Source organism: Apus apus, chromosome 9 (assembly GCF_020740795.1).
Source record: "Apus apus isolate bApuApu2 chromosome 9, bApuApu2.pri.cur, whole genome shotgun sequence".
NCBI classification, from domain to species: Eukaryota; Metazoa; Chordata; class Aves; order Apodiformes; family Apodidae; genus Apus; species Apus apus.
This window is the reverse complement of record NC_067290.1, coordinates 12,067,985-12,085,405: the sequence shown is the minus strand read 5'-3', so window position 1 is coordinate 12,085,405 and position 17,421 is coordinate 12,067,985. Positions and strand designations below refer to the sequence as shown.

Genomic DNA, 17,421 nt, shown 5'->3' with positions numbered 1-17,421 from the left:
AGAGGTTTTATCTAGAGTAAAGAAGAAAAGCCAGGAAGTTCACTTATACTTGGTGATTGCTACTAATGTTGCATGGAAGGAATATGTAAACTGAGTATCAATACTAAATGCTAAGACTAAGAAGTAAGATTGCACATTTCATGGAGTAAATACAGATTGTGCAAGACTGCCAGGCAGAGCTGTAGGTGATTCTGACTTTGCCCAAAGTGTTGCACAACCATGTGGTCAGCTCTGGTGCTGATGGACTTGGTTTCCAAGTCTGCAGGTGAAATCCCAGTAACTTTTTTTCTTCCTGTTCAGATTGGATGTTAATATGCTGTAGAAGGAGCATTTGCTCCAGCATTCCTTAAACAGCTTCTAGGTCATATAGTTCTTTCATAAATAAAAAATAATTTGTTTGCATATTTAAGTTTGAGGGAGCTTTTGGCTCTAAACTGTTAACTTAAGCATAATTTCAGGGTAAGTTAAAAGTTGAAGGAGACTTGCAGACTGAAAATAGGAGAACGAAAGTAATTAAAAGAACTTTAAAACAAATCCCAATAATCTATCTTCAGGCATGCATGTGTATTTTGAGTGGAAATTGCCAGTAAACAGGCAATCTTCTAGCACTCCTCTGAGTTTCTGCTCATGTGCTTGAAACTGTGTGGCTTGGAATTTAATTTTTAATATCAGCTGCAACAGGGTGCAAAGGAGGAAGAGCTGCTGAATTTTCCCACCTCCTTGCGACTGAGTCATGCTCTGCTGCACGTCCTGTTGCGTGGGGGGGTATGACAGACAGCACAAATTATCTATCCAGTTATTCCTTGAGCAGCTTTTGGGCTAGGAGCATGGTTAGGATAATGACATATCTGTGTGGAAGTGAGGTGAAATTTAGCTAGTTAACACAAAGTTAATAATCTTGAACAGTAAGCTTAAGAAAAAATTTAGTCCAAATATTATACTGGTGGTGTGTTTCTAGAACTGCCTTTGAAGCATAAGGTAGGGCTGGTTGCACAAATAGGCAGAATAATCATTGTCAGGCTTCTAGGCAGCTATGTCACTGCTTTGAATACCTAAACTTCTGGATGATGAAGATTTATGGTGATGGGAGATCACCATAATGCTCTTTAATCACGTGGAAGAGCTCTGGCTTTAGGATACAGAATGGCAGGAAAATGCACAGGTTTCAAAGGCAGGTAAATTGGTCATTAATACCTGCTTACATAATTCTTTAAAAATGTAGTTTAGTTCCTGCAACCCGAGCATTTTAATATTTCTAACTAGAAAAGTCACTAATTTATATATTAACTTCCTGTATTTGCACCTCTTTGCTGCTGGTAGTGGGCAGGTATTCAGTGTGGTTGAATACCGGGATACCTTTTAACTGCTAGAATTGTAAACATGCCTTTCGTTCAAGTCTTAAGTCTTTAAGAACCAATACCCAGTTACCCCGAACTTCCACTGACTTCAAAGCACTGCAAATTTAGCTCAAAACGCGAAAATCGGTGAGAGGTGAGGGATTTATTTCTGATTAGTTATGCCGACGGTAATTTAAAGTTGTTTTGCCTAACGTTGCTTGTGTTGTATATATGGACACGTTTTTATTTTTTGCGTTGCAACTGCTGCCATCTACTGTGTAAATGCTGGGATTACTTGTACTTGTCACGAAGGGGTTACATTGGCTGACTTAATGGAAGAGAAGAAGAAAAGCAGACTTAGTTGCTTTGGCCGTTCTTCCAATAAACATGGTAAAACATGGTCTGATTTGCAGTTGAACTTTCTTTTGTGCCAATACTGCATTTGATGTGTTAGCTTTTGGAAGCACATATTGTATGCATTTTATTTAACCAAGGCATATATAACTTTAGCATGTAGACACTTGTGCATGCAGTTCTGCTCTTTAAGTGCATGTCTGAAATAGGCCGGTACTGCAGTGCTCTGTCTTCCTAAAATGTAGTCTTTAATCCATTTGGAATTCCACTGAAGTGTTTTTTGTGACTGTTCTTGTAGAAGCGTATTTCAAATTCTGATGTGAATAACTTAATCATACTATTTTATAGGCTTTATAATGGATCATGGTGTAAACATAGATCAGTGTGACAATGATATTTACTGTTTATTTATAATAAGTTTACTGTAGAATCTAACAAAACAAACTTTTACTGTATCTCCTCTTGTTATTGATGGTTTTGTTTCTGTAATTTGTATTTTATTCAATTTCTTTCCCACCCGCAATGGAGTTGGACAGGCATTTCAGAGTATGATAGTTATTTTCAAATCTACACTCTTTTAATACAGGCAAACACATTGATTTGACATAATCACAATTGTAGTAATTAGGACATCCAATTTTAATCCTACCTATGACAAAGTTACTGAAGCAACTGACTTCCTTGCTGCCCTAAGAATCATTGTTGTGGCTCAGACTGAGGCTGACAAAGTTGAGCCAGTTACTTTAGATAATGCAGACTTTTAAGCCAGAAATGGCTAGGACGTGATGGACTTATTTTTTACACATAGAAATTACATGAAATTATGCTTGAAATTATTTTTGTAATTGTTACATATATTGTGAAAATAGCCCAGCTTTACAGGCTGGAATAATTTTCCCATAAAAATAAGCCAGTGGTTGCAATTTTACTTTGGATATTTATTTAAACGTAGCCTTTAAACCAGCAGGTTCAGGTTCTAATGTCAGTGGTGAAGCAGCATGGAACCTGCTGAAAACTTGCTGTCATCTACAGCTGCAAATGCTGTCTTGCTGCTCATACCTGACCCTGCCAGTCAAAAGCATTCTCAAGTATGTGTGCACTGGCTTAGTTCCATCTGTCTTGCAGGACAGGCATACCTTTTATGAGCAGTATTTTTCCAAAGTACAAATGGGTACCTAAGTCTGTTTCTTTCTGTATTTGTGAGGTTCTTATGCTGATCTGAGTAATTCAAACTTAAGACTACCACTGGACTAGAAATCCCATCTTAAATGTTTTTCTTTGTATTACGCCTACTTCTATTTCTATTTAAAGCATCACATCTGTAGAATGTACAACATTCCCAAGATTCATGTCATCCTCAGGCTTCAAGTGGTTGGTTGAGAAATGTTTGTGTAATGAAGACTCATTGGCTCTCCTTCCACTTCTGTGCAACCATTCAAACTTATTTGACTTTCCATGGGCTGCCTGTAAAAGGAGAGAGCCTATCAGAATGCTTGTTGATAATATCAGCATTAAATCTGCACCATGAAAACCCACACCTGGTTTACAGCATCATGTAGAACATCTTCCAGGCAGCCTCTCCCTAAGCTGCATTTACCTCAAAGAGCTTCACAGTCAGAACAGATAGTACCACTTTTCTGATGTGTTTTTAGGTATTCAAAAGACTTAGGAAAATTTGAGATTAATTTGCAATGATAATGTTGCCTCTTTGGGGATTTTTTTGTTGTTGTTGTTGTTCTGATTCCCTATTTAACTGCCTCAAAGGTTTGGTGTAAAGGATTCAGAAAAAATGTACTGATTTGAGAAAGAACTAGGAGAATGCTGGAGCTCATGGAAGTGGTTGGATGCTATTAGCAGACAGAAGATGGATTTTACAAGGTTGATCTAAAATTTTGTCAGTACAGTACCTTTTAAAATAATTTTAAGGTTCTCTCCAGTAGCTGTTATGGTTTATCTGAGTAGCTGTGCAAGTGACTCCACTTCTGCAGCTCTCTTTCTTCAGCAGATGTAACCAGAAAGCTACACAAGGTGCATCAGTGCAGAGATGAGGTCAACCTGTGGATCAAAAACACATGGCTGAAGTTGAACCAGATTAAAATATTGATGCACTTTCTAGAGGAAAACCTTTCCAACAATAATGCTTGCCACCACAGTTCAATAAATCAGGGTGTAATTTCTTGATTCTACAGTGACACTGAATTGTCATATTGCAGGATTGTGGAATTTATTTCTTTCATCTCCATCTGGCTAGGATATATAAATGCTTAGAGACACTGACTTGGTCTTAGCTAGGCATTAGTTAAGTTGTGTCCTGGAGTGGAGTTTGAAATCTGTGTTCCAAAAGCTGAAAACTGTTTAGAATAAATAGTGAACATTAAAATATGAGGAGAACAATCTCTTTTCTTATCTGCAGAAATAAAATATAATAGTTGATATGTGTGACCTATTTTCTATATACTCAGGAAAGCTGCATGCTCTATGGGTTGTTCATATTGCCTAATGCAAGCATTCTTTTGTTTGAAACCTGTTATAATTGAATACCTAATTGAATACTGACGCTATCTAGAAATCTAGATAATCTTTCCAGAAGAATGCTGGTAAAATAAGGGCAAAAGGTGAATAAAAGAGAAAAATTGGAATTTCCTTTTGAATACTGGAATGCCAGTTTCATGATCTCAAAGCTGGCCTTTCTAAGATCAGATGGTCTTTCAAAAGTTCACTCTTTGTGCTGTGCTTTGCCCAAGGAACACTGCCCTTAGAATGCTCTGGTCATGAAACTGTGTCTTTTCAAGACTTGCCAGGTTGCTTGCATTAGCAAGAGTGGCTGTGGTCATGCAGTGCTGTTGCTGTTTTCTTCTGGCTAAAGATTTACTGACTTGCTAGCATTGCTGCAGCTGGACTTCCACACGGTGCCTTTCTCAGTACTTCTGTTGGGTTTTTCTCGTGGTGTATAATTACGGCATAACAATAGCTGAATTTCTCATGTAAACTGAACTGTCTGTAGTTGTTTTTTAACTCTTCTGTTTTCGTAATGCAGCACCTGCAAGTCACTGATAGAGCAACGGCCCTGTAACAGACAGTAACATTCTGCCTGTATTTAGTAATTAGCAGGTCTGGCATTGGCTTTGCTAGAGACAAAGATTTTTTTTTTCCTTGGTACTTTGTTTTACTTCATGCAGTCATGTTGAGAAAGGGCTGGAATTTCTTGCTGTGGGTTAATGCATCAAGTCTGGGTAGACTTGAATTAAAATTATATTACTTTACACTTTTAAAAAATATTTGTTGTGTATTAAAACAAGTATCATTTTTGTGACACTTTATGAGGAACTGGGTTCTAGGTACTGCTTTTACATGAGGGAAGGGTTGGTAAATTTGAAACACAAGTATGAAACACATTGTACATCTAGTGCCTTTAAATGTGGGCCCAGATCTGTTTTCATGGCAGTTCTAATTAAGAGTGTATGAAACAAGACTTCTGCACTCATATATTGCAGTTTTCCATCACAAATGCTAAAATATTCATTGTTATGTGGCTGTGATGTGCTTCCTAACAGCACACAGATCACCCAGCACAAAATAATTTCAGTTCTTTATGAGACAGGGAAACTTCTTGCATTTATTGCAAAAGACCCCGGCATTTTAAAATCTATTAGTTCTGAAGATCTGAGACTAGGTCTGAAATAGTTTTGTAATTTTTTTTTTCTTCAATGTTTTGAAATTTTAATGCCTGAATTTGGGGTGTCATCAAAGATTGGACACTTTAATTTGGAATGAAATTCCTTTTGAACTCTGTGACTGAGCTGTGAAGTTCACACAAGACTAGCAATATTATTTTTTAAAAACTGATTTATAGAGAAGCATTATATTATAACTGTGGCATTTGCAGGTGCTAATCAGGATTTTTTCATATATAAAGCAATTGGAGTCAAATTTTAAAACAATCATCAAAACAGAAGAACCTTGTGAAAGAAGGTTTTGCTGTGCTTACTGCCTGAAGTGCCTTGTTTATTCAAACACTTGCATGGACATTTTGGATCGATCTTTGTTATGCCAACTCCGTGTTTAACATTTCATGTACTTGGGGACTTATATTTATGGGGACAGATTCTCAGCTGTTGCAAATATTTCCTGAGCATCTAGCCTGCAGAGACCTGTCAGCCTCTCGACTTGGATGGAATTGATGGGCATGAAAACCAAAGTACCCTTTGACACTTGCACATATCTCTGTGTCAGTGTTGAGGCAATAGAGAGGCTGTGGAGAGAAAGTGTTACTAACAGTTCTTATTTTGTACCTAATCTGTACACAAATCAGAAAATTCAGGGTCTGATTATCAAGTTTCACTTATATTAAGATGTGTGTAATTAAGCCTGCTTTAAGCCTCCTTTAGACTACCAAAATACTGAGCCTTCCCCAACAGAAACAGGCATCGCTGCCCTTCAGCAGCACGATTGTCTTGCAGACACGAAAGCAATGTTCTTCCCTGGGAAGTACTGAGAACTTTCTTCATAATTTCCTAACACCTTTTGACATATGTTGTCCTCCTTCTATATTTCAGTTGTTTTGAAGATAAATAGTGATAACCAACCTGCAGATGAGTTCTGCCTAAAACCCCGTTAGCTACAATGGCTAACTATTCAGTAATGGTCCTCTAGATGTAATCCACTGTGTAACAAATATAATAATCCCCTTTTTATTAGTAGCAACTCTCATCATCCTTTGTAGTACCCCTCTGCCATTCCCAGTGTTCTTTCCTGTCTGCTCATACAGTATTTGCAGGCACAATTACTTCCTAGTACCTTGCCTTTGATCATTCATAATGGAAGTAAATGCACAGAATGGTCAATATGACCAGAATGTTATAGATAGATACTATTTTCAAGAAAACTTAGATTATATTTCTTGGACTTAGTGAGCGTGTTAACAACACTTAAGCTGATAAGCATCTCTGAAGTGATAACAGAACATTTCTCTCTCTCGAAATGAAAGCTCACAAAATATAGTTCAGGTTTATTTCTTTACTAGGGTAGCCTGCTTTGTTCACAAAACTCCTCTGCATTGATTCCATAGTGCATTTTCAACAGTTATATTTAATTATTTAAGAGAAGCGGAAAAAGAAATTATATGCTCTGGGATTCTGTGTGCTTTCTTTTGTTACAAGAGGAGGACTGATGAAGTGTCTGACTTCATCTGCTGTTCCTCAGATCTTCCAAGGTCTCATTAGACCTGCAAAAAGTGGAGGCAGTAGAACAGGAGATGGCATTGTGTGCAGGGCCTGGCTTGGCTATCACATAAAGCAGTTTCTGTCTCCTAACAGCAAGCATGCCCACCAGTGAGACGGAATCCGTCAACACAGAGAATGTGAGTGGAGAAGGAGAGAACCCAGTATGCTGTGGGAGTTTATGGTGAGTACACAGGCTGTTTTAAAGTAACTATTCCATCATCTCAAAATTGAAAAGAATCATTCGTTCCTCATTGTTTATTTAGCCAAAACTGCTTTGAAATAGCTCTGTATGATACTTGGAGGTTTTTTTTGGCTTTCAGTAGTTAAATATTAGACCAATTGTTACAGCATTAAAAGTACTTGTAAAAATTGTAAAGGTAAGATATAAAACAAGTCAACTTACCTTTCAGTGGATTCATGTTTTCCTGAAAGCTTTTATAAAACATAATTAAGAACCAAAATAATAAGAAAAGAATGGAAGCCCCCTCTGATGTGTAAAATGAAACATTTTCTGTTAAATCTTGCATGATTTAGATAATATGTATTTTTTTAGGCAATAGCTGAGTGTATGGGAGTATTTCTATATCCCATGGTGTTCACTAGGTAATTTGCTCAGATTTTCATGACTTCCAGGCAGACTCTACATGAGCATTTTATTTGCTTAGTTTCAAAGGAGGTTTTCTTTCACTTAGAAACTTTTAAAGCTTTAGGAATGGTATTTCAGAAAAATAAATAACAGACTGTAGAACTTCAGCATTCATGATGCAATGTAAGAGCTTGTTTGTATGTATATGTAATTTCAATGTATTGATTTTCAGAATTCTAAAGAGAACAAATTTGTGTTAATTATTTTTTCCACATTCTTAAAAATGTGTTTTACTTTTTTTTCTAGTCAAGCCATCTCAAAATCCAAGTTCAGGTCAGTATTTTCCTCTCTATTAATCCCTTTATTTTCTTGTGACTATTTGCACCTCGTGATAATCTCATAATTTTTCTTTATTTACTAACATTACATTTTACTGCATTTTACTGCAAATTCTTCCTTACAGTTACTAGTGAATTACAGGAATAAGTATCCATGAACACGTGGAAATCAAACTCCCTGATTTGCTTTGCTGATATTTATGGCTCTCTCTTAACTTACTAGAGGCATTTGGGAATATGAGCCTCTATTTTCAAGTATGATTGCAAAAGGGAAGTGGTATAAGCATCATTAAGAACTAAGTGGGTGTACCAGTACAAAATCCATCAGTTTCTTAATTTTACAGACTTACAGGACATATATTTAGTAATTAGAAAGGATAACTGCAAACACAGAAGAGATACTACTTTCTGTTTAAGAAAGGTTAGATTACTCAGTGAAGGAACAAAAAATTAGCTGTGTGATTTAAGGTGTAAGTAAGCATTAGGTAGACTTAGTGAATTGTGAAGGACAAAGACACTCCTACTGTTGCAGACAACTCACAGAACAAATATTTTCTGCAGAAAATTTTCAGTGACAGAAGGAGACAGTCATGAAAATTTGGCAACATCTGGCATTAGCAGTTTGGGCAACTTCTAGAATAATTCCAACTTTTAAAACTGATCTCAGTGCTGGATGTTACATCAAGTGATTCATTGGAAACAGCAGTGTGTTCTCCCTGCAGCAATGAAGAGCAGCATACCTAGGTTTATTCTACTAGTCTTACTAGCTCTAATGACCAGTTGCAAGCAGTTGGAATGGACTTGTGTTCCCTCTGAATAATTTCTTTTTTAAGATTATGATCTCCCAGGCAACAGTTCTCTTTTGCTTTTTCTACACTGAGATTTTTTTTCATGTGACACTATGACCAAGCTTAATTTTGTCAACCTTTTGAGATAGCAAGCTGGTGACAGCATATAAATGTACCTCACTCTGCTGAAATCAATGGGACAGCTGGCCATTTAGAATGGTAGCTATTACACAACTAACTTTTAAGAAGTTTCATCATGTCAACATTTGCTCTCAGGGAGAAAAAGCACTTTGAAGAGCAGTTGGCTTTGCAATGCTACAAAAACCAGACTGTATCTGCTCTTCTATCTCTATAAGGATCTACAGATTCAGAGATCTCATCCCATTACTTCTGAATGCTTAACATCTCATATTTGCAAAACCCATTTTTCTGATATGTCAGAAGAATGTAATTTTGGTGTTTTTCATTGGAATAATTAGTTTCTAAAAAGGTCTGTTTACCTAAGACACAGAAACTCTCAGTTCTGCAGCAAAGCCCTAGATTATGTGCTCAGCTGTCAGGGATGTCCTAAAATAATTCTGAGCCAAATGCTAAATCTTGGTCTAATTCTCAGTCTCTGGTTTGATCCTCGCTCCAACTTTGGGAACGTTACTCTGCAATGGCAGCACACTGTGTTTCAGGGCTAAGTAAATCAGGACATAGCTTATCAAGGATATTGGTTTGGCCATAAATGTCTTTACCTTTGGATCAAAAAGGAAAATACATTTTATTGCAAGCTAGCATGTCTCCTGTGCCACCAGTGAAAATGGAAGTTAATCCTTGGAATATGTTTCTGTACAGTCAGATGGGCACTTGGTCAAGAGCATTATGTGGTAGCAAGACACAACAATTATCTGCCAGTTTATTAAGTGGAGGTGTACAACAACCACACATTATGCTAGGGTATATGTGGGTAAATATCTGTGCTGCATATTTGTAACCTTCCAGGTGGAATTTGAAATGTCTCGGTACTAGAACAACTGTTTATTTTCTCCTCACAGAGACAGAGCTATGATTAGAGGAAGGTGAGGATTTGCTAGTTGAAGAGATTTGTGCACATTGTCCTCTGTGAAGATCCCTCTTTTTAATAATCTGCTTCCTCATTTGTCAGCATGACTATATGATCATATTAATCTTCAAGTCATGCTAAAAAGCTGATTCTGTGCCCTGAATCCTGTAACTGAGGAACAGAAAAATAATCTCAAAGGCTTCTATTTTTTCATAATGACTGAGTGCTCTGGTGCAATTCTTCTGTCACATGTTTTATAAGTAAGAGGAGTGAAGTCTAGGGTCTCTGCACAGATGCGAGCACTCACACTTACAGAGGAATTCATCTTGGACATGAGTGTTTACTGGTGAAAGCAAGAGGCCTGCCAGTTTTGCAGATACAGGGATGTTTTGTGTGTGGTTCTAAACAGGCCAGTTTAGAAAAATATCGTGCTATAATGAAAGGCTGGTGGTACAAAAATAATCTAAAAATTAATGTCCCTACCTTTGCACAGGTCTAGTAGCAATTTACAAACACATGAATAGCAAGTAAACAAACTAAAACTTAATAGATTCTGCATGACTGACATTGAGTTCAGTCAGGCAGGCTTCAAATTTAAGGTGGATTCAAAGTGTGGATTCAAATTTAAGACAAGGACCTAAAGGACCACCAAACATGAATACCTGAGTGAATGAAATTTGAAACACATTTGTAAGAATAATGATTTGCTCATAAATAATTATGAAGATAATAAATTATTAAATTATAACAAAAACAGTGAGTGATTGGATTTGTTGTAACAAGCAGTGTCAGCTGTGAGTGTCCTCAGCGATTTTAGTATCTATTCAACTGCTACGTTTTGTGAAAAATGCTTCATAATTTCACTAAAACAATATAATATAATTGCAAATTTATGAAAATTGAATTAATCTTAAAAATAAAAGGGTACATTTCATTCTTCCTGAAAAAAACTATGCTATTTGGTTAATATTAGGAGGGGCAGTTACTACAAAATAGAAAACTGTTGAGTGAAAATAGTGTAGTTTATTTTCCTATTTTATATAGGCACAGGTTTTTCTGGCACAACAGGCCACCTGCTTCAGTCTGCTACTTACAGTTTGTTTATTTACTTTTAATGATTTAGTGAAAGTAGAAAATCACTCTTCTCCTTTTGGAATTTTTGCTTTATTTCTGTAGGCATTTTACGTGTGCTTACGTTCATTATTTATACACTTCTACATGTGACTGCCATTGCACACCCTCTGGCAGCATATTTAGATGCTCACCCCTTAGCTATACTGTTTTGTCACTGATTGCACAGACCTTTTGGGAAAAAAAAAAAAGCTCAGTTGTCTTCAGAAAGCTTGGAGATGGCTTTTGGCTCCTATGATTAGAGATATCAAAAAAATCTTATTCTTGTCTCATTAACTTCAATGATAGGATGTTCTGTAAGTTTAAAAAAAGGCTGTTTTACCTACCCAGGGAGTGAACCATCCTGGTGATGGCCATGGACATAGTGCTGTTTAGCAGGTGATTGACATGCTGAGAATGTTCTTGAATATTGTGTTGATTTAGGTCAGGAGAGAATATTTTTTCTTTATATGGTTAGAATACTGCAAAGGCTTGAAACATCTTCGTGCTGATATCTGAAACCAGTGTTAATTTCCATTACTGTAAGTACAGATTTAAGGTGCATTATTCTAAGATTTTAAGCTCGGTCAATGCTTGAATGTAGTGCCAACTTCAGTTATATTTAGAGTGGTGTTATTGAATATTGGTTCTATTTTCTGAACCAAATTTAAGGCATTTCTTATTTTATTCATGCTAAATACAATACCTGCTAATTCAGACACTAAAAATATTTAAAAATTCACCTAGTTATTTGCAAAAATTTTCAAAAGCCACAGTTCTGTGTCTTGGTGCTGCCAGAAGGGCTGCACTGCCCTTTCCCTGTCTCAGCCACTCATTCTTCTTGCTCTTGCTGTGATGCATTAATGCAGTGAATTGGATCAGACAACTGACCATCTAAAATCAACTCAGAAAAAAAGAAGTTGGTTTCCACCAGTCAGTTCTCAGGTCTAGCTCACTTCACTAGGGCTAGATTTGGCAAAAGGGAAAGAGGGGATCAGAACAGGGAATCTAAAAAGGAATAAAAAATTAGCACTCACTAGTCTGCAACTACTAATAATTTACACAAGTATCTAAAGTTTTGTGCACATATTTATGAATATGCACCTGCTCACACATACATACTCGCACTATGTTCTGCACAGAAGAAACCCTCCTTAACTCCATGTGTGTTTTCTTTATAATAATAAATTTGTTTTTATTTGAACTTTCAGTCGACGCTGGCGTCGCTGGAATCGATTTAATCGAAGAAAATGTAGAGCTGCAGTAAAATCTGTCACATTTTATTGGCTTGTTATTGTCTTGGTCTTTCTGAACACGTTAACTATCTCATCAGAGCATTATAATCAACCTGACTGGCTGACCCAGATCCAAGGTACAATCAGAAAGTATTTGTCCTGTTTTTGACTATGGATATTTGCATTCTCTCAGTGGCTACTTTTTTACTTTGCCATTTTGTTGTTTGCTGTCCTGAAGGATGTTCAGCCAAACTGAAGGGAGATACAAGAAATGATTGAATGTATTTTGTTTCCACAACTGTAACACAGCTTCATGGAGTATCAGCAAAAAGCTAACAACACTAAATTGTAAATACCTGTACTTTTATTGTTAAACAATGCTTGAAAGATGAGGAAGGCAAAGGTAGCTGGCACAGCAGAACAAGGTGTGTTGCTTAAGTTAAAGTGTGAACTCAAGCTGTGAGTTGGGAAGCAGTGAGCTGCACAACGTATTGAAAAGAAGAATAGTTGACAGGGAGCAGGAAGCTTTGCATCTGTGTGTAACTTCTGCCACTTAGGCATCAACCACAGCCCAACATAAAAAACATACTTAAGTCTTAATCAAAAGTCTGCAAACGTGTATAGAAACTATAGTACTAATTTGCTAAAATAAAAATGGAATCTATGAGACAAGTCAGGAATGTCTTTTTTAATTTATTTTTTTATATATTTTTTCCAGATATCGCAAATAAAGTTCTCCTGGCTTTATTCACCTGTGAAATGTTAGTAAAGATGTACAGCTTGGGCCTACAGGCTTATTTTGTTTCTCTTTTTAACCGCTTTGATTGCTTCGTGGTTTGTGGTGGGATTGTTGAAACCATTTTGGTGGAGTTGGAAATTATGTCACCGCTTGGGATTTCAGTGTTTCGCTGTGTTCGTCTCCTGCGTATTTTTAAAGTAACAAGGTAAGATTAACTGATACTGCCAACACTAGGGACAGCTGAATGCTGATCAGCAACTCTTTTGTAATACTTCATCTTGCACTGCTCTGTTACTGTTTTGTTTGGGGTTTTTTTGGTGTGTTAACACACGCGTTTTAATTTATAGGCACTGGGCATCCCTGAGCAACTTGGTGGCATCCTTATTAAACTCAATGAAGTCCATTGCTTCACTGTTGCTTCTGCTTTTCCTCTTCATCATAATCTTCTCGTTGCTTGGAATGCAGCTGTTTGGAGGCAAATTTAATTTTGATGAAACTCAAACAAAACGGAGCACCTTCGATAATTTTCCACAAGCTCTTTTAACTGTATTCCAGGTAACTTTCTTTCATCCTGTATGAGACATTTTACCTTAGATGATAAAAAAAACTGCTTAAGTAAGCATGTTGCTTGAAAATAAAATCACAAATACTATTTATTCAGTTTACTTTAAGTAGCATTCTGCTCACTAAATTCAGTACTCTGGTAACTGCACCATTTGTTTCATGTCTTATTTAATCTATATGAAAAATAGCTGTCATATTACTTCACAAAATTAAATTTTCTTTCTTTCTCCAAATACATAACTAGAAGAAAAGGTGGAATGTTAATTTTGCTTTAACAAAATTATTTTCTTTAACTTCATTAGTTATAAAATACTCTTCCCAAGCAGGAAAAAATAAACATTGTAAGAGGGCGTATTTGCATGTATGTCATGCAACTTACTATAATATAAAAATAAGCATACATTTCTTTAAAGAGACACTATCAGGTTTATAAAAATTTTAATGCAACTTGCCTGTTACTTGTGAAAAGATAGGCCATGCTTACAGTTCTCACTATTTAATTATTTGTTTTAATCTTCCCAGATTGGATACTGGAATTAAACTATTTGGTTTCATCTTTCTATCAGTTTTCACCTTCAGCTTTGCACATAAACAGACCACCAGTTTCATCTGGTGGTTGCCCAGAGCAAACAAAAAAAATCTTTCCATATAATTTTAACATAAGGAAATCTTAATGAGGAAGTTCTGTCCACATTTGACCTGACAATGCTCCTTTAAAAAATTAAGGCTGTATTTACAAACTCAACTGAGTTGGATTTTATTCAGATTATAGGGGGCCAGTCCCTTTTAAAACTTAAATTGGGTAGAGCAGTTTGCAGAACTAACAAATGGCATACACTAGAAAAGATTTGTGGCCACTATTTCAAAAAAAGAGAATCTTGAAACATATACAAACTTGATTTTCAAGAGTGGTGAACATTTGCAGGCATTACTACATATGTGGCATTACTGAAAGTCAGCACTTTTATTTTTTCGTGGCAAAATAAATAAAATTGTAAGCTTCTCTTTTTGTTATTTTTGCCTTTGAAGTTCAGTGATGTAAATGCATAGCTTAAAATAAAAGCTAGTGGAATTAAACTCAAGCTTTCAGGAGATGCTTATTTAAGTGGAAATTTAAATTATGCAGGAAAAGATTATGGTATTGCTTTATGTATAGAGGTCAGCCTTATTGTGTATTGTGGTCAGAGGAAATTTTTTTCTCTATAGCTCTTTTGATGTCGAGTTACTAATAATCTCTCAACATCTTAGATTCTAACAGGTGAAGACTGGAATGCTGTTATGTATGATGGCATAATGGCATATGGTGGCCCATCATCGTCAGGCATGATAGTCTGTATATATTTCATTATCCTCTTCATCTGTGGAAACTGTATCCTTTGCACTCACTGGAGACATCTCCAAATGGGGCTGTGTGCCAGGGATATAGGCAAAAGTTATCTGGGAGAGAGTAAATTGCAGTGGCCCTGCAAGCACTTTCTTCATGTGCTAAATCCTTTAGGCAGGCTTTTTTTTGTACACCCTTTCCCTAATAAGATTCCAGTGATCCCTGCATCCATTTCCAGCCATCACACTGGCAGAAACCAGAGAATTTTTTCTTTCTTCCTTCAGTGGAAAGCAGCCTTATTCTACCTGCTTATCTCTATTTGACATCTTTCCCTCTAAAAGTGCTCGGATGTGTTCTCATCTCCATGGCACTGATGTTCTGCTCCTTCTTTTGATGCCTGACACAGCCCTGTTAATTCTGACACACACTGACAGTGAAGCCAGTGATCCACAGTGCAGGGACCAGATGAGAGAGATCTGCATGGAAGAATGTTGAGTCAGTTAGGATTAAGTCTGCTAAAACATTCCCCTTTCCTGCCTTCAGTGTACTGGAAGTACCTCTGTGGTCCCATGTAGCAACAGAAACTAGTGTCATTCTCAGATGATCTTTAAAGGTCATAAAAGGGCAAAAACTTTCTATTTTCTGTACTATATGATATTTGTATCAGTATTTATACTAAACTGATACAGACTGAAGTACTGAATTTGATCTAGATTGTTGTGGACACAGAATATAGTGCATTATAAAAATGAGTCTTTCAAAATGCTTGAACAGTCTTCACTTTTAATAGACAATGTTTAATATTTGAAATTTTCTCTGACAAGCATAAAGTTGAATTTATTATTTATTTTATTTTCCTTTAAATATGTCAAGTATTCTGCTGTTTTTAAATCTGTAATACTAATGGATCTTTGCTCGTTTTGCACCACATATTAATCTAGTCCATTAAATAAGTGTTATTTGCACAAAGCTTCAGCATCACAAAATTCTATGCTGTAGGTTGGGAACTTGTGTTTTGTATCTCTCATGTTGGCAGTGTTTATGCTGATAATAAATCAAACAAGTACAGTAAGGCATAATGTCCTTAAAATGGTTTGAAATAGATATCTTGCTAAACGTCTTCTTGGCCATTGCTGTGGATAACTTGGCAGATGCTGAAAGTCTAAATACAGCTCAGAAAGAAGAAGCTGAAGAAAAGGAAAGGAAAAAGAATGCAAGGTAAAGTAGCATGGGGCGTTGAATAAGCAGGAGAGGGAAGGAGGAGGGCACTGAATTATATAAGGATTTTCTTTTTATAAATGTCTTTACCATCTTTAAAATTTATTTGACTCAGGAAAAAAATAATGAGAGTTGACCTAGACATTGAAACAAAATGCAATTAGTATGATTTTAGATAAAAGTTGGTTAGTAATTGGGAAAATAGGGTGAATTAAGGACATAATGATAAACCAACTGATATTTCAAGATTGCAGTGGTAGGATTTATTGCACAACTCAAACAAGAATGTATCTGCTGTTGGCAGTGCACAACTCCCTGTGGAATCAGTTCTCTAAGCCTTATATAGACAAGAAGCAAAGCTTCCTTTCAAATCAGTACAGACCTATTGAAGTCAGTGCAAGTTGTTTGTATGAGTCCAACAGCACAGTTTATCCCTCTAGAAAGGACTAATGATCATGCATTGAATTTTTTAGGGCTTAGCTACTGGAATTATAATTCAAAATTATAATCTTTTAAATGGATCATTGCATTCACATGCCATAGATTTTTATTGCTCTGACACCTGCAGCTGTGCAAATATTTTAAAACCTTGTAAAAGATTTAAATCTTTAAAAATCTTAATCTAGCTTTAGGTATGCTCTCCTAACTTTTCATCAAATGGGTTTAGTTCACTTAAAATCTTCCATTTTTACATGACCTACTTCATAATTGTTCTTGTATTGTTTTGTAGAAAAGAGAGTCTGGAAAATAAAAAAAGTGAGAAGTCGGAAGGTGACCAAAAGAAGCCCAAGGATAGTAAGGTGTTTATTCTAAAAATTCTGTCTTTTCTAAGAAGCAGTTTTACTAATTTTGCTAGGGAATACTTTTCAATACTTCTGTGCATTGTACATCATCCCTGCATTATTTTCCAGGCAAAGGAAACTTAGTTTTGATGCTTTGCATCCTCCCAAAATCTATTAGTCCAGAAAATCCTTATAATTTTAGAATATCTTGAAAAGTGAAATCTCTTAGAGCATGGAATAGTTGAGGTTAGAAATATTTGATGTTATTTTAGGATTCTTGTGGGTATTTTGCCTGGTAAGTCAAATGGAAGAGATTAGTGAATCATGAACTCTGACTAGAATGATAAAACATTCTTAGTAACTTTTACTAAAGGCTGTTGGTTATATTCACATTGTGACCTGCAAAGGCAGAAGAATGTAGATACTATAAAAACATCTTTTGAAAATATGTACTAAATTTTCAAATCTTCTTTGTTCTCACAGTTCCCGTTTCAGAAAACTCAGACCCAAATGGGGATCAAACTCAGATAGGGATCACCTCTCTGACTTCAGAGGTGTATTTGGTTTGCTATCTGTTGAGCTCTATACTCCAAGCTGTATGTAAATTAATTTTTCTTCTTGTGCATCCCTTTCATTGCCGTAGGTGACAATCACAGAATATGGAGAAGGAGAGGATGAGGATAAAGATCCCTATCCACCCTGTGATGTACCAGGTATGTGTATACCAGCCAGAAGAGAAACACATTTAGTCTCATTTGCTAAAATACCCTAAAGTG

The 17,421-nt window shown here is 36.2% G+C and overlaps 1 protein-coding gene across 2 annotated transcripts in view; it reads left to right on the top strand.

The window, feature by feature from the left end:
- The window catches only part of CACNA1D (calcium voltage-gated channel subunit alpha1 D), a 164,386-nt gene that overhangs the window by 81,044 nt on the left and 65,921 nt on the right, over nt 1–17,421 (top strand). The window contains exons 10-19 of one of the 2 annotated variants that reach the window (XM_051627844.1): nt 1,650–1,727; nt 7,007–7,094; nt 7,806–7,832; nt 11,995–12,155; nt 12,737–12,962; nt 13,105–13,312; nt 14,570–14,690; nt 15,749–15,863; nt 16,594–16,663; nt 17,289–17,358. In XM_051627844.1, the coding sequence (XP_051483804.1) occupies nt 1,650–1,727; nt 7,007–7,094; nt 7,806–7,832; nt 11,995–12,155; nt 12,737–12,962; nt 13,105–13,312; nt 14,570–14,690; nt 15,749–15,863; nt 16,594–16,663; nt 17,289–17,358 (1,164 nt within the window). The remainder of the gene's footprint in view (nt 1–1,649; nt 1,728–7,006; nt 7,095–7,805; nt 7,833–11,994; nt 12,156–12,736; nt 12,963–13,104; nt 13,313–14,569; nt 14,691–15,748; nt 15,864–16,593; nt 16,664–17,288; nt 17,359–17,421) is intronic. The other variant, XM_051627843.1, reaches the window with a different exon arrangement.